This window comes from Gopherus flavomarginatus, chromosome 5, assembly GCF_025201925.1.
Source record: "Gopherus flavomarginatus isolate rGopFla2 chromosome 5, rGopFla2.mat.asm, whole genome shotgun sequence".
Lineage (NCBI taxonomy): Eukaryota > Metazoa > Chordata > Testudines > Testudinidae > Gopherus > Gopherus flavomarginatus.
In genome coordinates this window covers 2,381,771-2,402,428 of record NC_066621.1, presented here as the reverse complement: position 1 = coordinate 2,402,428, position 20,658 = coordinate 2,381,771, and the positions used below count along the sequence as shown (strand labels likewise).

Below are 20,658 nucleotides of genomic sequence, written 5' to 3'. Positions count from 1 at the left end.
AGGGGGTGGGTAGATGAGAGGTGGGTGCGTATGTACAGGGGGTGGATAGATGAGAGGAGGGTGGGTACGTAAAGTGGCGGGTGGGTATGTCCCGGAGGTGGGTGGATGGATGGATAGGTGAATGGGTAGATGGGAGGTGGATTATGCATATTTACGTGGCTGGAGGAAGGGAGAACTAGGCAGACACGATGAGATGGATGGATGAGGACAGACGCACAGATGCTCAGAGTAGCGACTGGAGCTTCTGGCATGCAACCATCCTGCTTCTGGTGCCGGGACGTGGGGCTCTGGTGCCAGGGAGGCAGAGGACTGGGGTCCAGCCTTGAGATTCTGAGATTTAATAACGAATATTGAGCCTTCTGAGAAACAATTAACCCAACTGGGTTGGGCTGGGAGCCAGGACTCCTGGGTTCTATCCCCAGCTCCAGTAGGAGAGTGAGGTCTAGTGGTCAGAGCAGAGGCAGGGGCTGGCAGCCAGGACTCCTGGGTTCCACTTGAGACTCTGCCAATGTAATTTGCATGTAAACCAGTGTCAGGCTGTTTACCCATCTACAAAATGGGCATCTCAAATCTACTGAAGGGAAATTGAGATAATTAATGTTCCTTATGGGCTATGAGGGACTTCTCCACCTCAAATCCCCCTAGTCTCGTTTCAGGGATGCCTTGGCCAATCAGGGCACAGTTTCTATTCCTTCAGGCAAGAGGGCAAATTCTTCTCGGGGGTCAAGCCAATTTCCCGTCCGCGGGGCCCAGAGGCTCTCAGATGCGGAAAGGTAGAGGAACCATTAGGCCATATAGTTTGATCTCCTACGTAGCCCAAGCCAGAGACGTTCACTCCGTGATTTCTGCCAAGAGCGCAAAGCTTGTACAGTGACTGCCCAGCATCGCCTTTGACCCCCAAGTCACTGAGAAGGCATCACAGTGCTCTGGGGCAGTATGTAAGGGGGTGATCGGATCGATGAGCGGGTAGATATGGGGTTGGATACAGGGTTGAGTAGATAGGTATATACACAGATGGGTAGATAGATGGATGTGGGTGGATAGATCCTAGGGCTGTCAAGCAAAAAAAAATCATAATTAATCATGCAATTAATTGCATTGTTAAACAATCCTAGAATATCGTTTATTTAACTATTTTGGATATATATTTTCAAATATATTCACTTCAATTACAACAGGTTACAAAGTGGGCAGTGCTGACTTTATATTTATTTTTGATTATAAATATTTGCCTGGTAAAAAACAAAAGAAATAATATTTTTCCATTCACCTAATACAAGTGCTGTAGTTCAATCTCCTTATCATGGAAGTTGAACTGACAAATGTAGAATTATGTACAAAAATATAACTGCATTCAAAAAGTCCACTCAGTCCTGGTCAGCCAATTACTCAGACAAACAAGGGTGGTTACAATTTGCAGGCGATAATGCTGCCTGCTTCTTGTTTACAATGTCACCTGAAAGTGAGAACAGGCATTCGCATGGCACTGTTGTAGCCGGCGTTGCAAGATATTTACGTGCCAGATGCACTGAAGATTCATAGGTCCCTTCATGCTTCAACCACCCTTCCCGAGGACGTGTGTCCATGCTGATGACGGGTTCTGTTCGATTACACTCCAAAGCAGAGCAGACCGATGCATGTTCATTTTCATCATCTGAGTCAGATGCCACCAGCAGAAGGTTGATTTTCTTTTTTGATGGTTCGGGTTCTGTAGTTTCATCAGAGTGTTGTTCTTTTAAGACTTCTGAAAGCATGTGCCACACCTCCTCCCTCTCAGATTTTAGAAGGCTCTTTAGATTCTTAAACTTTGCGTTGAGTGCTGTAAGTAACTTTAGAAATCTCACATTGGTGCCTTCTTTGCATTGTCAAATCTGCTGCAAAAGTGTTCTTAAAATGAACATTAGCTGGGTCATCATCTGACACGGCTATACATAAAATATATGGTAGAAAGTGGGTAAAATAGAGCTGGAGACATACAATTCTTCCCCCAAGGAGTTCAGTCACCAATTTAATTAACACACTCTTTTTAACAAGCGTCATCAGCATGGAAGCATGTCCTCTGGAATGGTGGCCAACGTATGAAGGGGCATATGAATGCTGGCTACAAAAGTGCCACACGAACACCAGATCTCACTTTCTGATGACATTGTAAACAAGAAGCGGGCAGCACTATCTCCTGCAAATGTAAACAAACTTGTTTGTCTGAGCGACTGGCTGAACAAGAAGTAGGACTGAGTGGACTTGTAGGCGCTAAAGTTTTACGTTGTTTTGTTTTTGAATGCAGTTACGGAACAACAAAAATTCTACATTTATAAGTTGCACTTTCACAATACAGAGATGGCACTACAGTACTTGTAGGAGGTGAACTGAAAAATACAATTTATCTTTTTACAGTTCAAATATTTGTAATAAAAATAATATAAAGTGAGTCCTGTACACTTTGAATTCTGTGTTGTAATTGAAATCAATAATTTGAAAATGTAGAAAAAGGATCTAAAAGTATGTAATACATTTCAATTGGTATTCTATTAACAGTGCCATTAAAATTGTGATTAATCTCAATTAATTTTTTTAATGCCAATTAATTTTTTTGAGTTAATCACGTGAGTTGACTGTGATGAATCGACAGCCCTAATAGATACATACAGGGGTGGGTGGATAAATGGGAATCTATGGGGGTGGTTGGGTACATAGCCAAAGGGTTGGTTGGGTGGGTAGATACAGTGACAGATGGGCGGGTATCTAAAGGAAAGGATGGACAGACGGATGGAGGGATACACACAAGGCTCGGTGGGCATGTCCCAGGAGGAAGGGATGGCCAGACCCAGGACTGGATAGGTACCTTTGGGGCAGGGTGGAGGGATGGGTACCTTCGGGGATGTCTGTTAGATTAAAGAGAAATTGTAATTACTAAGGGCCTGTCCTCGTAACGAGTTGGATTTTGCCTAGCGGGGCTGAGAGTTCCTCAGGGCAGGGACCAGCCCCAGCTGGGGCCCTGCAGTGCCCAGCCCAAAAGCAGCTTCGATCTTGGCTGGGGTCCATGTGGCACATGCGAGCACCCCCCCACTGCCCCTCCCTCACCCAAGAACCAAGCTAAACCAAAAAACTAGAAAACAAAAAACCCGAAACGATATAAAAAAAATTTTTCCCAGCAACGTCAAGAAAAAAAAACAAAAAAAATTAAAATAAAATAATAAAAAAACCCAACAATTTTATTTTGCATTTTTTTGGAAGAAAACGGAAGGGGGGAAAATATATAAACAGGCTTAAGACCAAAACCACAATTTCTTTTTTTGATTTTTTTTTTATCGCAAACAGCATAGTACAATGCAGAGCCCCTGAAGTCAGGCCCGGCGTTGGGTTTTCCGGTCCGCCCCTGCTGGGAGCGGCTGGCGGGGCCGCAGAGGGGCTGGCCCAAAGGAGAACTGGGGGGGGGGGGGGGGGAGAGACTGGTTATTTCTGAAACCCAGGGAGGGTGGGGGAAGGGAAAACTTTGGTCCTTGGCTGGGGTTGGGAAACTGGGGCCAGGGGGGTACCAGGAAACGTGAGAACGATGTCGCTGTCTAGTGGCTGCAGCTCACACGGCGGATGCGATTCCCAGCACAGCGAGGGGAGAGACTCGTCTTTGGGGTGGCTCCCGGGGGACACGGGGGGGAGGGGTTTGGGGGTGATCGGTGGGCGTCTGGGTTACCCTAAGAGGAACCTGGGTGTGATCAGGGCTGCGCAGGGGACGGGTTTGTGTCTCTGGGTAGGGGCCGCCTCGCTCGCTGGGGAAATCTGGCTTGGTTCGAAGGGAATCTATCTGTAGGGTGTCTGTCTGTCTATGGGATCACCACGTGTCTGTCTGTCTGTCTACGGGACCTGTCTACGGGATCACCGCGTGTCCGTCTGTCTGGAAGATCTCTCTGAGGGACTGCCATGTGTCTGTGGGATCCATCCACGGGTCTGTCTGGGGGATCTCTCTGAGGGACTGCCACGTGTCTGTGGGATCCGTCCATGGGTGTCTGGGGGATCTCTCTGAGGGACTGCCACGTGTCTGTGGGATCTGTCCATGGGATCACTGCATGTCTGTGGGATCCGTCCATGGGTGTCTGGGGGATCTCTCTGAGGGACTGCCACGTGTCTGTGGGATCCATCCATGTGATCACTGCATGTCTGTGGGATCCAACTATGGGATCGCTGCGTCCATCTGTCTCTCTCTCTCTCTCTAGGCTCTGCCCATCAGTCTATGGGACCCGTACGTCTCTCAGCTATGCCCGTCTGACCTTCCCAATACTCCCCCCTCTGCCCCACCCCGTAACAGCAGCGTTAGCCCAACGTGTCTGCTGGGATTTTCTCTCCAATAATTAAACTTACTTTTAAACCTGAGGCATTTTCCATAAAAACATCCGCTTCAAACTACCCGACGCAGAGCAAGGCTGGAACCGGGGACCCCCGCCCCCGATCCTGCAGAGGGAGGAAGGGTTAGCCAAGCCCCGGCCCCGCTAGGAGTCCGCATGGAGTGTGTGTCGCTCAAGGGAACAGGGAGAACTGGACAGGAACGGGGAGTTACTGATGTGGGGGTGAAGCTATGTGGGAACCCCCCCGATTCCTATTCCTCTAACCCTTTACAGCCAGCGTCCCAGATTGGGGGGTGGAACGCGCCCCAAAACAGATCCAGCCTTAAGGGTCCCCCGTCAAGCCCCACAGACATCCCCATCAGGCTGGGGGATCCCCCACCACCAGACCTACACTGCCCCCCAGCACCGACAGATTGTCGCCCCCCGGGAGGAGGTGCCCCAGGGAGTTGGGGGGACGACCTCCCGACATTTCCTTGGCCTTTAAACACTGAACAGAAACAAAAACGGGGGAGGGGAGGGAAATACCTTTTCTTTTGCATCTCTCGCCTCCGGAGGCAGAACCTACAGCTACGATTCAAGTAATGCGTTAGCCGGGGGGGGGGCGGGGTGTTTCAAGTATCAAAAGGAAGGTCGCCTGCCCCGCCCTGCCCCCCAACCTCCCAGATGCACAGCAAGACGGCTGCCCCCCAACAGCCGGACAACAGCCGCCCCATGGAGAGAGGATGCCACCGGCCCCCTCCCCCAGCTGCCCAAATCTGGGACTGGGGGTCTCCCCACTGCCAGGCCGTCCCACCACACCCCACACACCAAAGGGCCAGACACCCCTCTCCTTGGGGCACGGACTACGATGCCCCCCACCCCCTCCCCAATCCACAGGTAAAACCGCTGCCCTGCCGTGCAAAGCCCCGCCCCCTTCCCCCGAGTGGGAGGAGCCAGGGGGAAGTGTAACCGTTTCGAAAAAGGAGGTACAAGTTTTGGGACCTGGGGAGGGGGATCTGAGCCCCCTCCCGCAGCTGAAGGGGGAGGGGCATTAGGAGGGCCCCCTGCCCTGGGAGAAAGTCCAGACACTGCCCCCGCAAGTGGTTATTTAAAGCTGGTCGATCCAAGGGGGGCGGCGCATGGGGCAGGGGCAGGGCTGCCCCCCAGGGAGTGTGAATGTGTGGGGCTAAACCATCAGTGCTAGAGCCCCCCATAGAAGGGGGGCGGTGGCGGGAGGGGGCCAGATCCAGTAGCCACACACATGGCAATGGATACAACCAATTCCAAAGGCAGCACGCTGAGAAGCTGGAGGGGGTTGGGTTTAAAGGGGGAGGAGATGTGCCCACCAGTACCAGTGCATTCCCCCCTGCCCAGCATCCTTGCTTCCACCCCCCTACGGGGCAGTACCAACTCCAATCAGCCCCCGCCCCAGATAACCCCAAATGGGATCCCCTCCCAAATCAGAGATGTGTGGGGAGCGGGTCCCGCCCCCAGTTCCCCGCTTGCACCCCCCAGCCCCAGAAGGCTCCCGGCCCCCCCATGATTCAGTGCATGGCTTTAGTGAAAAGTCTCTTCAAGTCTGTGGCTCAGCCTGGCCCCGCCCAGCTATTAGCTGTCTTTGATCAGCAATTTCTCCTCGGGGCAGCGGAAGGGCGGCCCAGCAGCTGGGGGGGCCGGGGTCCCCGAGTCCTCGCAGAAGCGGGCGCAGCCCTCGGGGGTGACGTGGCGGCAGGAGCGCAGATCGATGCGGGAGAGGCGCGGGCAGCGTCGGAAGAGAGGCAGACACTGGTCCGTCAGGCGGTTACACCCTGTGGGGAAGGGGGGGTGGGGAATGAGACCCGAGGCCTTGCCCTCTAGGGGGCGCCGGCTCCCATCCGGTCACAGGGCAGGTGGGGAATGAGACCTGGGGCCCTGCCTTCTAGGGGGCGCCAGATCCAATTAACTCCGTAATAGTACGTGTGTCCGTCAGACAATTCTGGGATGAGCTGGCAGGGGGTTGCAGGTCAGGAGTGAGGGGCACCGGCAGAGCTGCTGGGGGGCAGAGCTGGGCTAGCAGGGGCTGCGGGTCAGGAGTGAGAGGCAACAGCAGGGCTGGGGGGGGGGCAGGGGCTGCGGGTCGGGCGTGAGGGGCGCCGGCAGGGCTGGGCTGGCAGGGGCTGTGGGCCAGGCATGAGGGGCCCTGGCAGGGCTGGGGTGGGGATGAGCCCAGGCTGGGCTGGCAGTGGCTGCAGGTCGGGAGTGAACGCCCCCGCCAGAGCTGGGGGGGGGCAGAGCTGGGCTGGCATGGGCTGCAGGTTGGGAGGGAGAGGCGCCGGCAGGGCTGGGCTGGCAGGGGCTGCACGTCGGGCGTGAGGCCCCAGTGCTCACCGGAGAGGTTGATCTCGGCGAGGCTGTCGCGGAGGGGCGAGTTAGCAGCGGTCAGCAGGTTGACGGACTGGTCACCCACGTGGTTGCAGTGGCTCAGGTCCAGCTTGGCGAGCTGGGGCGTGTGGCGGACGACGAGGCGCAGCGAGGAGTCGGTGATGTCCAGCCCCGACAGACGCAGCTCGGAGACGTTCTGCAGCCGGCCCCGGCTCTCGGTCTGACCTGGGGGAGCAGGGACAGGTCGGCTCCCTGCAGCATGGCGCCCCTTGGTGCCGCATTGGGGAACAGTGCCCTCACGAACCCCTGAACTCTGTGGCACACCGCACTGGGGCACGGCACCTCCTAGCACCTACCTGGCTTGCTGTCCGTGGGTGGCAGCAGCAGCTCCCGGAGGTGCGAGTCCTTGACGTCCTCGATCCAGCGCAAGTCGAGCAGCCGCAGTGAAGGGAAGCTGGCGGTGCTCAGCGCCGAGACGGAGCACCACGAGCAGCCTGTCAGGACCAGCTCCCGCAGGCCTGCAGCAGAGAGGTGCCGCATCAGGGAGAGAACCCAGGAGCACCCGGCTCCCATTTCCCCACCAGGCCCCACTCCCCTCCCGGAGCTGGGCAAAGAACCCAGGAGTCTTGGCTCCCAGCAGCGCCCCCTACCCTGTAGCCTATTGATGAGCCACATGAGCTGCTTCTTGGAGATGTTGGTCCAGCTGAGGTCGAGGCTGGCCGGCTGCCGACGGATGATGCCGCTCAGCATAGACGGGGTGATCGATTTCCGGCGGCTCAGGTCGATGTGGGTCCAGAGGCGCTTATCACAGCACCTGCGGGGTGGGGTGGGGTGGAGAAACTTAGAGAGCACCACTACTACAGTCAGTACGGTAGCAGTACCAGCATCCCACCTGTGCCCTAATACGATCAACACGGTAAAAGTTCCAGCAGTCATCCCATCTAGCACAGCTTCCACCCAGAGGACTAATACAATCAATACGGTAACAGCACCAGCCAGCCGCTGCCTTCGCCTCCTCTGAATCTGGTAAAATTATATTAATTCAGTAACGGAAATAGCACCAGCCCTACCTCCTTAAATACAATCAATACGGTAATAGCACCAGCTAAGGCCTCCTCTAATATGATCAATACAGTAAGGTTACCAGCTTCTCCCCACTACGCTGGTATATAAGGCCCTACTTGATTTGCGATATTGTCAACCCCTAATTCTGTCAGCCAGGAACCCTGGCTGTGGGCCCCCCCGGGGGTCCCTCTCAGCCCCCCCGCATTAATGACTGTAATATAGGTGCAGCAAGATGTCTGGTTATCAAAAAGATAGATCAGCCGGCATCACATAATACTTGTTCCAGCCAACGTCTCTGAAATACGTCGCTCTTCCAATTACTGCCGTTAATAAAGGTCCGTTAGCATTTTGCCGGGACTTTCCATGTCTTGGCCACCACTCAGCCGCAAGCATTGGACAAGCATCCCAGGACTCAAGCAGGGCCGCACTCATACGGGCAATACGGTGAGGGCAACAGGAGTCACCATCTCTAATACAATCAATACGGTAAAGGCACCGGTTTCCAACCAGTACACTAATACAGTCAATACGGTACAGTAACCCGGCCCCGCCCTTGCTCCAGGGCAGCAAAGCGAGAGCCTGCAGCTCCCCCGTGTGGCCAGAGAGACCATTGCACCCTCTGCAGCCTGCAGCGCCCCAGGGACCCACAGCCCCCCACATCACCTATCGCCCCAGGGACCCACAGCCCCCCCATCACCTACCACCCCACATCTGACCCATGGGACCTGCAGCCCCACCCCTTCCCCCCAGGGACACTCAACCCCACCACCCGGCACCTACTGCCCCACATCTCGCCCATGGGACCTGCAGCCCTACTCCTGCCCCCCAGGGACCCACGGCCCCCCCCGGCACCTAGGGCCCCATGTCCCGCCCATGGGACCCGCAGCCCCACCTCTGCCCCCAGGGACCAACAGCCCACACCTTGCCCATGAGACCCCTACCTTCCGCCCCATGGGACCCACAGCCCCCCAACCCACCCTCCCAAGACTTGCTGTCCCATGGGACTTCTACACCCTGTGCCCAGGGACCCCCCCACAGCCCCACACTCCTCCCCCTGCCCTCAGTGACACTCTCCTTCCCCACTCTTATCCCCCCCAGGCTGCAAACCCTGACAGCCCCACACCAGACTCCGGTTAGGGCTCGGGAAAGCGGCCACTCAAACATGGCGCCCCCTAGTGCCGCCCTCAGGTATCAGGGGCAGCCTCAGCTGCCAGGGGAGAGCGCCCCCTGCTCAGCCCCCACACGCTCCCCCTAGTGGTGCACTTGGGACCTGCATGTTGCCCAACACCCCCTAGTGGTGCACAGGGTTCCTACAGCTTGCCAGCCTCCATCCTGCCCCCTAGTGGCGTAGTGAGGTACTCCAACATCCTTCCCAGCACCACAGTGCCCCCTACAGGGGCCTGGGGGGATTGCAGCTCCTTGGTGTCCTCCCGCCCAGCGTGGCACTGCACCCGCCCGCGCTTACCATCGGCTCCAGGTCCGACACACCCGCATGCAGACGCAGAGCTCACGGTAGCTGAGGTGCTGGAAGACGGCCAGCCAGACGTCACGCTGCATGACGTGGTCCGAGCCGCTGTCCAGGGGCAGCGAGTCCGGCTCGGGGCTGTCTGGGGGCGGGCGCACCACGTGCCGCTCCAACTGCAGCAGGGGCTTGGGGGGCGAGGGCACCAGGGGCCACTGGAGGAACTGAGTCCGGGCCACCATGTGCAGGCCCGTCTGCCCGGCCGGCCGGCCCCCCTTCCGGCCCCCAGCCTGCTGCTTGGCTCGCTCACTCCCCCTGCTGGAGGCTCGGTGGTGGTTCTCCTTCTCCTGACAGTTCGCCCGTGGCCCCTTGGGCTGCTTGCCATTGCGGGCCGCCTCCGAGCCCCCGTTGCGGCCTTCCTCCTCCTCATCCTCATCCTCCTCCTCGCTGGCGCTGAAGCCGAGGGCGGCCAGGCGCTGGGCCCGGGAGGCGGGCGAGGCGGCCTGGCTGGAGCCCCCGCCCACACTGGAGCCCTCTGAGCCCCGCGAGTCCGTGTCCGAGTCCGAGTCGGAGCTGGAGCTGGAGCTGCTGCTGTTCTTCACCCGCTCCAACATCTGGCACATCTGCTTGAAGCGTTCCAGCTTCTCCCGCTGGTGAGACTTGTCCGACTGGGCAGAAGGCTCCAGCGGTCCCTGAGGTGCCTTGGTTTGCTGGGGGGGGAGGAAAGGGGGATTATGGAAAACAGACCCCTCCCCTCCAGGGTGCGCCGGCTCGGATCCGGCCCCAGGGCAGGGACTGGCTGGCTCACAGCGTGGGGAATGGAACATGGGGCCTCTCCTCTCTAGAGGGCACCGGCTTGGATCCAGCCCCAGGGCAGGGGACTGGCTGGCTCAGGGGGCAGGGAATGGGACATGGGGCCTCTCCCCTCCAGGGGGCGCCGGCTCCCATCCAACCACAGGGCAGGGGACTGGCTGGCTCAGGGGGCAGGGAATGGGACATGGGGCCTCTCCCCTCCAGGGGGCACCGGCTTGGATCCAGCCCCAGGGCAGGGGACTGGCTGGCTCAGGGGGCAGGGAATGGGACATGGGGCCTCTCCCCTCCAGGGGGCGCCGGCTCCCATCCAACCACACGGCAGGGGACTGGCTGGCTCAGGGGGCAGGGAATGGGATACAGGGCCTCTCCCCTGCAAGGGGCACTGGCTCCCATCCGGCCCCAGGTCAGGAGACTGGCTGGCTCAGGGGGGTGGGGAACGGGACACGGGGCCTTTCCTCTCCAGGGGGCGCTGGCTCCCATCCAACCACAGGGCAGGGGATTGGCTGGCTCAGTGGGGCAGGGAAATCGGACATGCGGCCTCTCCCCTCTAGGGGGCGCCGGCCCCGATCCAGCCCCCGGGGGGGGCTCCGGTCTGCTCTCACCTCCAGGTCGCTGGGGCCAATCTGGCTCAGGTGGATGGTCGAGTGGGAGATGGACCCTTTCACCTCCAAGTCGCCGCTCCCCACACGGCCCCAGCTCGGCAGCGGCTGCACCTTGTTCCCCTCCGACGGCTGCTCGGAGGCCTGCGGGGGCAGCGAGCAGGGCAGGTCTCAACAGGGAGGCCAGCAGGACTGTGCTCCCCAGGGGAGACCCACGGGACACCCCCAATGCTGGGCAGCCCCCACCCCACCCCATCCCAATGCGTGCCCAGAGAGCCCGTCACCGACTAGCCCGAGCTGCGACTCCAGGGATAATTGGCAGATACGTTAATATCAGGGATGGAAAAGAAACCAGGGCCTGGAGCCTTTCCCCTCTGAGGGGCGCTGGGTCTGACCCACCCCCAGGCCGGGGGCCTGGCTGGCTCAGGGAGGGGAGGAGAAGCGGGGACCAGGACCCGGGGCCTTTCTCCTCTGGGGGGCGCTGGCCTCGCCTCCCCTCCTCCTGGGCACAGAATGGGGCAGCTGGAAGATCAGAGCCACTCACCTTCTTCAAGTGTTTTTCCCGCCCACCTTTCAACTGCAAAAGACAGTCAGAGAAAGACACAGTTAAACAGAGCCAGGACTCCTGGGCTCCAGCCCGGCTCTGGGAGAAGGTGGGGTCTAGTGGTTAGAGCAGGGGGGGGCTGGGGGCCAGGACTCCTGGGTTCTAGCCTGGCTCTGGGAGGGGCTGGGGTCTAGTGGTTAGAGCAGGGGAGGCTGGGGGCCAGGACTCCTGGGTTCTAGCCCGGCTCTGGGAGGGGAGTGGGGTCTAGTGGTTAGAGCAGGGGGGGGGCCTGGGAGCCAGGACTCCTGGGTTCTAGCTCGGCTCTGGGAGGGGGCGGAGTCTAGTGGTTAGAGCGGGGGGGGGGCCTGGGAGCCAGGACACCGGGGTTCTCTCCCCAGTTCCGAGAAGTGGGGTCTCTAACCTTCTTCTTGGGCCCCGTGTCGGGGGGCGGCAGCTCCTTCTCCTTCTTGCGCTTGTGGGCGCTGGCGGGGGGCTCTTCCGTGGGGGGCGGGGCCGGCAGCAGCTTCTTCTTGTGCTGGGCCAGTTCGTCCGTCAGCTTCCACCGCACCCCGTCCTCGCCGTTGTCCGCCCGGCGCTTCCCGGCCCCGTCGCCGCCCGAGTCCTGGGGGCGAGAACGGGTGGGTGCCCCTCCCCCGACACGGCCCCCCACCCCACCCACAGGAGCCCTAGAGGGGAAAGGCCCCGGGTCCCATCTCCAGTCCCCGTCCCCCCCACCCCAAGGCCCATCCAGCGTCCCCTGGAGGGGAAAGGCCCCGGGTCCCATCTCCAGTCCCCGTCTCCCTCACCCCAAGGCCCATCCAGCGTCCCCTGGAGGGGAAAGGCCCAGGTCTCATTCCCAGCCCCCCCATGCCCCCAGAGCCAGCCAGCCCCCCGGGGGCCAGGTGGGTACATACCTTGTTGGATTTCCCTTCTCGTTTGCATTTGGGGCACTCCCAGCAGTTGGGAATCTCATTATTAATCACAGCTTCCGCCTTCCCCATCTGGGTGGACGGACAGACAGACCTTAAGCCACCCATCCCTGCCTCGACTCAGCCCCCTCGCCGTCGAGGGGGGTCATGGACGCCCTCCCCCACCACGTCAACAGCAGACAGCGTTCTCCCCACTTCCCTGCCGGGGAAACTGAGGCATGGAGCCGGGCAGTGACTTGTCCAAGGTCACCCAGGGAGTCTTGGGCAGAACCAGGGAGAGAACCCAGGAGTCCTGGTTCCCAGCGCCCCTTGCTCTAACCCCAAGACCCCACTCCCCTCCCAGAGCTGGAGAGAGAACCCAAGAGTCCTGGCTCCCAGCCCCCACTGCTCTAACCCACTAGACCCCACTCCCTTCTCAGAACTGGGGAGAGAACCCAGAAGTCCTGGCTCCCAGCCCCCCCTGCTCTCACCCCTAGGCCCCATTCCCCTCCCAGAGCTTGGGATGGAACCCAGGAGTCCTGGCTCCCAGCCCCCCCTGCTCTGACCCACCAGCCCCATTCCCCTCGCAGAGCCTGGAGAGAAGCCAGGAGTCCTGGCTCGCAGCCCCTCCCACGTCCAGAGGGGGCCGCTGGCCAGGGCGGGGAGCTCACCTTGAGGCAGGCGGGATGGACGATCTCGTTGCAGATGGAGCACTCCATGAGCGACAGGTTGAACTTTTCCTCCTCCCCCTCCACCGTGTCCTCCTTCCCGGCCTCACCGCAGAGCAAGCACACAGCCGTGTGAGGCAGGACAGGCTGCGGGCGGCAAGGAGAGGCGCCAGGGCCAGCTGAGCAGCCGGCCCTGCCACCAGGGGGCCCCGAGACAGCTCAGGGACCCCTGGGGCACCCTGCCCTGCACTGACATGCAGCTGCCTCTGGGGCGGGGCGCAGGGGCTGGTTATACGGGGATCCCTCCCACAGCACGGTGATGCAGCCACCTCTGGGGCGGGCTGTGCAGGCTGGTTATCCGGGCCCCCCCGGCTTGGTGATGGGCTCCAGGGGCCGGTTATCCGGGGCCCCCAGCTCTGTGATGGGCTCCAGGGGCTGGTTATCAGGGATCCTTCCCACAGCACGGTGATGCAGCCACCTCTGGGGCAGGCTGTGCAGGCTGGTTCTCCGGGGCCCCCCGGCTCTGGGACGAGCCCCAGGGGCTGGTTCTCCAGGGCCCCCCCGGCTCTGGGACGGGCCCCAGGGGCTGGTGACCCGGGGCCCCCCCGGCTCTGGGACGGGCCCCAGGGGCTGGTGACCCGGGGCTCCCCCGGCTCTGGGACGGGCCCCAGGGGCTGGTGACCCGGGGCCCCCCCGGCTCTGGGACGGGCCCCAGGGGCTGGTGACCCGGGGCCCCCCCGGCTCTGGGACGGGCCCCAGGGGCTGGTGACCCGGGGCCCCCCCGGCTCTGGGACGGGCCCCAGGGGCTGGTGACCCAGGGCCCCCCCGGCTCTGGGACGGGCCCCAGGGGCTGGTGACCCGGGGCCCCCGGCCCCCCACCCCGCAGCTCCCGCCGTGCATTGCCTCAGGAGGCAGGACTGCTTCATGCGTCCCGGGCCCCCGAATTTCTTCATGTCCTTGCAGAAGTGGCACTCGCCGCACTCGGTCCGCTGGCAGGCCTTGCACTTACGGCAGCGCGTCCGGCGCCGGCGAGATCCAGCCCCCGCCCCTTTGCTGGACGACATTGGCTACCTCCCGCTTCAGCTACTCTGCAGGCTGGGGGCAGGGAGACGCCGGGGGTCAGGGGGAGCCACAGGATCGCAGAACACCCCAAAACACTCCCCACGGAGCACCCGGGGAGGGGAAACTGAGGAACAGAGCCTGGCACAATGTCCCACAGGAAGCGATGGAGTCCTGGCCCCCAGCCCCCCCATTCTAGTGCACCCAAATCCCAACCCTCCCAGAGCTGGGATAGAACCCAGGAGTCCTGGCCCCCAGCCCCCCGGTTCTAGTGCACCCAAATCCCAACCCTCCCAGAGCTGGGATAGAACCCAGGAGTCCTGGCCCCCAGCCCCCCCGTTCTAGTGCACCCAAATCCCAACCCTCCCAGAGCTGAGATAGAACCCAGGAGTCCTGGTCCCCAGCCCCCCCCGTTCTAGTGCACCCAAATCCCAACCCTCCCAGAGCTGAGATAGAACCCAGGAGTCCTGGCCCCCAGCCCCCCCGTTCTAGTGCACCCAAATCCCAACCCTCCCAGAGCTGGGATAGAACCCACGAGTCCTGGCTCCCAGCCCCCCCTACTCTAACCCACTAGCCCTCACTCCCCTCCCAGAGCTGGGGATAGAACCCAGGAGTCCTGGTTCCCAGCCCCCCTGCTCTAGTGCCCCCAGACCCGGGATAGAACCCAGGAGTCCTGGCCCCCAGCTCCCCCTGCTCTAACCCACTAGTCCTCACTCCCCTCCCAGAGCTGGGGATAGAACCCAGGAGTCCTAGTTCCCAGCCCTCCCCTTATAGTGGGAGGGGAGTGATGTCCAGTGGTTAGAGCAGGGGGGGGTGCTGGGAGCCAGGAGTCCTGGGCTCTCCCCCAAGCTCTGGGAGGAGAGTGGGGCCTCGCCCCTCCTAGTCTAATCACTAGACCCCACTTCCCTCCTACAACATCCCAGGCTGCAAAAGGTGAAGGGCTGGGAGCTCACGGGATCTCCCCTGGCCAAACACCTCTACAGTTAAAGACTCCAGCTCATACCCCTAAGATGCAGCTGCCTCTGGGGTGGGGCAGCTGGAGAACAGCCGCGCAGCGACCCTACAGGATCTCTCTGTCACCCAGGCACCTACAACAGGCCCATCTAAGCCGGTCTCCCATCCCCCCAGCACTGGGTCTGACAATCACACGTTTCATCGGCGTGAGGGAGGTCCACAGGTCACCACAGCAGCCAGGGCCCCCACCCGATAGCCCCTAGACATTAGGCGAAGGCCTGGCCGGTCCTACCACGCGATGTGCGTCAGAGCACACCGGAGGCTGCAGAGAGCCCGAGACAAGAGCTCCGAGCAGAGACGGGTATCGATTCTGAAACCTATTGATGGCAGACAAGCCACCGGCATTATTAATGGTTCCTCTGTGGTCCCAGACCAAACCCAATTTCAAGGAGGTCTTGTGAGGGGCACAAGGGGACCGAGATCAGGACCCCATCGCGCCAGGCGCTACACAGACCCATGGTGAGAAACACACCCTGCCCCCACCAGCTCCCAGTCTAAGCAGACATGGGGAAGGGGGATAATCCTGCCTTTAACACAGACGGGGAAACTGAGGCCCATAAAAATTCAGGAACTTGCCCGGGAACATGGGGGGGGCGGGGTCTGGGCAGAGCCAGGACAGAATCCAGGAGTCCTGGCTTCCAACCCCCCATCTCTAACCCACTAGAGCCTTCCCCACTCCCAGCGACAGGGAGAGAACCCAGGAGTCTGGGCTCCCAGCCCCCCTGCCATAACCACTGACCCCCAGCTGGAAAGCAGCTACTGAAATTGAGAGTTCCTGGGCAGACGAACCAGAGCAAGATACCCCAGTGGCTTTGCACCCCTCAGCCGGCCACAGCTCCTCTGGGCCTGTCAGGACCCCCCCCCCAGATCCCCCCAATGCCCCTTAACCCCACCCCACTGTCAGCTTCCCTCCACAGCTCCAACCCTGCCCCCCATTCTACTGTGATCAGCAAAGAAAATAGAATAAGGAAATTGTTATCAGTGGAGCAGGGGTGGGGAAGGGCCCAGGGCTGGGCTACAGGGGGCTGCAGGTCGGGAGTGAGGGGCACTGGCAGGGATGGAGGGGGCAGGGCAGGGCTGGCAGAGGCTGCAGGTCGGGAGTGAGGGGCACTGGCAGGGCTGGGGGGGCAGGGGCTGCGGGTCGGGAGTGAGGGGCACTGGTAGGGCTGGGCTAGCAGGGGCTGCAGGCCGGGAGTGAGGGGCACCGGTAGGGTTGGGGGGGACAGAGCTGGGGGGACAGGGGCTGTGGGACAGGAGTGAGGGGCAGCGGCAGAGCTGGGCCAGGAGGGGCTGCATGTCGGGAGTGAGGGGCACCGGCTGGGTTGGGGGGAGCAGAACTGGGGGTACAGGGCTGCAGGTCGGGAGTGAGGGGCACCGGCAGGGTTGGGGGGGACAGAGCTGGGGGGGCAGGGGCTGTGGGATGGGAGTGAGGGGCAGCGGCAGGGCTGGGGGGAGCAGGGCTGGGCCAGGAGGGGCTGCAGGTCAGGAGTGAGGGGCACCGGCAGGGTTGGGGGGGCAGGGGCTGCGGGTCGGGAGTGAGGGGCAGCGGCAGGGTTTGGGGGGACAGAGCTGGGCTAGCAGGGGCTGCAGGTCAGGAGTGAGGGGCACCGGCAGAGCTGGGGGGGCAGGGCTGGCAGTGGCTGTGGGTGGGGAGTGAGGGGCACCGGCAGGGTGGGGGGGCAGAGCTGGGGGGGCAGGGGCTGCAGGTCGGGACTGAGGGGCACCGGCAGGGTTAGGGGGGGCAGGGGCTGCAGGTCGGGAGTGAGGGGCACTGGCAGGGTTGGGGGGGCAGAGCTGGGGGGGGCAGGGGCTGCAGGTCGGGAGTGAGGGGCACTGGCAGGGTTGGGGGGGGCAGGGGCTGTGGGACGGGAGTGAGGGGCACCGGCTGGGTGGGGGGGCAGAGCTGGGGGGGGCAGGGGCTGCAGGTCGGGAGTGAGGGGCACCGGCAGGGTTGGGGGGGGCAGAGCTGGGGGGGCAGGGGCTGCAGGTCGGGAGTGAGGGGCACCGGCAGGGCCCCCCCCCACCTACCTGGCCCGGCGGGGGGGCTGGGCGGGGGGCACCGGGGCCAGCCCCCCCCAAGCCCCCTGGCGGGGGTGACACACGAGCCAGGTTGAGCCGGACACGGCCCAGCGCGTCCCCACCGGCTATTGCTTCCCCGGGAAATCGCGCAGGGAAAGTTTGGTTCCTGGGTCGCCCCCCCCCCCCCGCCGCTGCCCCCCGAGATGGCCCAGAGACGCCCCCCCCGTCTGTCCGCAGCCCCCCCAATGCAAACCGCAAGGGGGATAAATCCGGCCACAAGGGAGGGGCTGGCAGAGGGGGAGGGGGCTCCCCGGACCCCCTCACGCTCAGCGATCTAAGGGGGGGCCCCCAATTGCCCCAGCCCCCGCTCCCCACTTTGGCTCCGATCTCCAGCCCCCGCCCCCCCAATGCTTGTAGGGCTCTGCTCCCTGCCGGGCCTGCGGTGGGGCAGCTCCCGAAACCAGCCTGCCCCTTCCTCCCCCCATCTCTGCCCCCCACAGCCCCGGGGAGCCCCCCGAAAGGCAGCCGGGCCCGGGGGGGCGGCCGGAGAAACCAGCCAGATCTCAGCGGAGGCAAAGAAACTTACCAGGAATCCCGGCTGGCCCCGGCGGCCTGGCCCCTTCGCAGGCACCGACCCACCCAGCCCTGGGGTGGCTCTGGGGGGTTTTGGGGTGGGGGGCCCCACAGCGACCTGCGAGGGGACGGGGAGCCGCTTACCTGCTGGGTAGCCATGGGGCTGCGTGGGATCCGCCGTGGGTCACGGGCTCTTCCATGGGGGGGTGGTGGTGTGGGGTGCGGGGGGAAGAAACTGCAACCAGCCCAGACTTTTGTTTCCTTCGACCCTACGGCGGGGGCGGGGGAGTTGGGGGGGCTCGAAGGCGGCCTCTGAGGTGCAAAGTGGGGCACCCCCCTCGCCTCAGCCTGACCCCCACCCCAACCTGACCCCCACCCCCTTTACCCTTCACGGCTCTCTTGTCCTTGGAGGAGGAAGGGGAGACGATGCCAAGTGCGCCCCCTCTCTCCAGACCCCCCTGGGGGGCACCCCCAAATCCTCAGCACCTTCTGGGCTTTTGGGAGGGATCTGAGCTGCCCAACCCCTCCCGAAGAGGAACCAGGTCCCCCCACTCCTTCCAACCCCCCAACAGGAATCAGGGTCTCCCCCCTTTCCAACCCCCCCCCAAGTAAGGCTCAGCCGCCCCCCTCTCTTTCCAAGCCGCCCCCGCAATAAGCAGGGCCCCCTCTTTGCAACCCCCACCCCAATAAGGAGCAGGCCCCCTCCCCCCACTTAGGGAGCAGCCCCCCCAACAGGGCTCAGACCCGCCCCCAGCTGCTCAAGCTGCTGCCCCCCACCAATAAGGGGGTTCCTCTCCCTTTTTAGGGGGGGCTTTCCCCCTTCCTATCCTGCCTCCCGCCCTCGGGGGAGTCTGTGGGCTCCCCCCAATTGAGGAGGGGGAGCTCAGGCCCCTGTCTGCCCCCCCTAATTTAGGGATCTGGCCAGGGGGGTCCTGCGCTGCCCCAAGCCCCCTACACACATATGGGGGCGGGGCCTAAGCTGCCTTCCTCGTTTCCCCCTCCCCCCACTCGGGCTGGCTCGTGCGGGGGGGAGGGGCTGTCCCAGCCCCCCCTAAAAATGCAGAGCGGGGGAGGGGTGCAGCTCCTGGGAGGGGGGTGGGCCCCAAGGCTGCTGCTCTTCTGCTGCTTCGGCTGCTGCTGCCCCCTCCTGCAGCCTGGCTCATCCCCCTCCCCTCCCCCTCTCAGCCCCGCAAACACACAAAACCCATCATGGCGGCCCGGAGCCAGCCCAGGCCCGCGCGCTGCCTCATGGGAGTTGTAGTTCCCCCGGCCACCAGGCCGCGTTCGTTCTGAATGGGAGGGCTGGAGTGTTTGGACTACTAGAGTCATGGCGGCGCAGGGAAGCCGGGCCCGCGCAATGCCTCATGGGAGATGTAGTTCTCCATCCTCTCCTCTGAGGTGCGTTCATGTCTATGGGAAAGGGGGGAATGTTTGGACTACAAGTGTCATGGCGGCGCAGGGAGTCTGGGCTCTCGCGCTGCCTCATGGGAGATGTAGTTTATTTTATTGCCTCTGCGCCCTGGTGTTTTCCTATGAGGGAAAAGAGGGTTTGGACCAAAAGTGTCATGGCAGCGCATGGGGTGAGGTGGTGGGTGGGCCCTCGCGCTGCCTCATGGGAGATATAGTTCCCCACTCCACTGAGTCCATTTATGTCCGTGGAGGAGGGCATGTTTGGACTACAAGTGTCATGGCGGCATACAGCAATGACTCATGGGAAATGTAGTTCCTCAGCCCCTGGAGTCCCATTCATTTTTAAGAGAAAGGGGACATGTTTGGACTACAAGTGCCATGGAGGCGTGAGGGGGGATGATGCGCAGTGCCTCATGGGGAATGTAGTTTTTGACTCCCCTCCGCCCGAAAAGGAGCACTTTTGTTCTTTCGGGGAAGTGGGAGATTTTTAAATTACAGCTGCCATTGTAATGCAGCCAGGCTCATTCCTCGCAAGGCCTCAGGGGACATGTGGTCCTCATGCCCTCCTGGACTACAACTAACATGGCGGCGCTGCAGCGCACAGCCTCATGGGATTTGTAGTCTTTCCCCTCCCCCCGTGATACCTGGAAAGCAAAGAGGTGAAAACTGGACTACAACCGCCATGGAGGCTCAGGGGTAGGGCGGGGAAAATTCCTCGCAAGACCTCATGGCAGTTTGCCATTGAGTTAAAGCTGGGATGTAGGAGGAAAGGGGCTTATGGGAATTGTAGTCCAGTTCCCCTGCCCCAGCCTCTTTCATCTCAAAGAGCATTCACTCCTAGCCCCGGCCTCCCCCCTTGACCCTGCTCCCCTCTCAGAGCTGAGAACAGAACCCAGGAGTCCTGGGTCCCAGTCTCTGCCCACCCCCCCCCGCTCTAACTCACTAGTTTCCACCTTTGCCTGGCGTTGGCACCAAGACAAAATTCTCCCACCCTCATTCACTATGGCAGGACTAGCCAGGGACTACCATTACTCCACAATTTCTGCCGTGTTACTAGCCCCACGGGCTCAGAAATCATGACCAAAGCCTCCAAAAATCACCACCTCGGTTGGCAAATCACGAGATTTCATAAATGAAATAATATCTCCTTTACTTGTTAGTTGTCTTCTTGGTTGAGCGATGATGGGGTTAGTGTCTTCAGGCTTTCCTCCAACAACGCGGACTAAACAGTAATTATTTTGCGCTTTTAAAAGCAAGCAGAGTTTTTTCACATGACTCCAGAAGCTTGAGGCATTGGGGGGAGGGGAACAATGGAAAATTCCTGATTAAATAGTTGCATGCAGCTCAGGATCTGCTCCTGAGTCAAAATCGTGCGAAGATAGCTATAACCCTGACCTGAATAGTCCCTCCCAAGCAGGAGCGCCGCCAGCTTTTTTTGCACTCTAGGCGGTGGAAGGTCCCGCCCCTGAAATGCCACCCCCAAACAGAGGCGGCAGAAGGTCCCGCCCCTGAAATGCCGACAACGGCTGGGGCGGCCGAAGATCCAGCCGCTACAGTCGCCGCCCCCCAAATGTCAGTGCCCTAGGTGACCGCCTAGGTCGTGTAATGGGTTGTGCCGGCCCTGCTCTCAAGCAGAGTGCTGATCTGACTCACTTTGCTATATCCACTGACCCCGCTAATTCTTCCCAGCAGCGTGTGGCTTTCAAAAGCAACAGAAAAACTTCATTCTGATCCAATCTGGAGAGACGGCATTTTCAGGGCCAAATTCTGAGCTCAGCAACCCTAGTGTAAACCCAGAGCAAGCCGAATCTTCCCCAAGTTTAACTCCGGAACGGAAACCTGGC

General features: G+C 61.3%; 1 protein-coding gene across 2 annotated transcripts; it reads right to left on the bottom strand.

Moving 5' to 3' along the window:
• Positions 1-3,180: 3,180 nt before the first annotated feature.
• On the bottom strand, positions 3,181-18,034 carry FBXL19 (F-box and leucine rich repeat protein 19). 2 transcript variants are annotated; one of them, XM_050956741.1, is made up of 13 exons: positions 17,549-18,034; positions 13,631-13,834; positions 12,743-12,887; positions 12,078-12,164; positions 11,585-11,785; positions 11,164-11,196; positions 10,623-10,763; positions 9,211-9,917; positions 7,331-7,494; positions 7,037-7,198; positions 6,687-6,905; positions 3,862-6,127; positions 3,181-3,821 (listed from the first exon to the last, which is right to left on the bottom strand). In XM_050956741.1, the coding sequence occupies exons 2-12, from the start codon at positions 13,801-13,803 to the stop codon at positions 5,928-5,930; spliced, it is 2,232 nt and encodes a 743-aa protein (XP_050812698.1). In that variant the 5' UTR covers positions 13,804-13,834; positions 17,549-18,034; the 3' UTR covers positions 3,181-3,821; positions 3,862-5,927. The 2 variants fall into 2 exon arrangements, with proteins under 2 accessions (XP_050812698.1, XP_050812699.1); XM_050956742.1 differs by lacking the exon at positions 17,549-18,034 and having other exon boundaries at positions 13,631-14,049.
• Positions 18,035-20,658: the final 2,624 nt, after the last annotated feature.

Excerpts from the sequence above, each read along its gene's own strand:
- FBXL19 (XM_050956741.1), bottom strand. The coding sequence starts at position 13,803 with ATGTCGTCCAGCAAAGGGGCGGGGGCTGGATCTCGCCGGCGCCGGACG. Across the intron at positions 11,197-11,584 it reads ACACGGGGCCCAAGAAGAAG|TTGAAAGGTGGGCGGGAAAA; the intron begins GTTAGAGACCCC and ends TGTCTTTTGCAG. Across the intron at positions 7,495-9,210 it reads TGTCGGACCTGGAGCCGATG|GTGCTGTGATAAGCGCCTCT; the intron begins GTAAGCGCGGGC and ends CCCACCCCGCAG.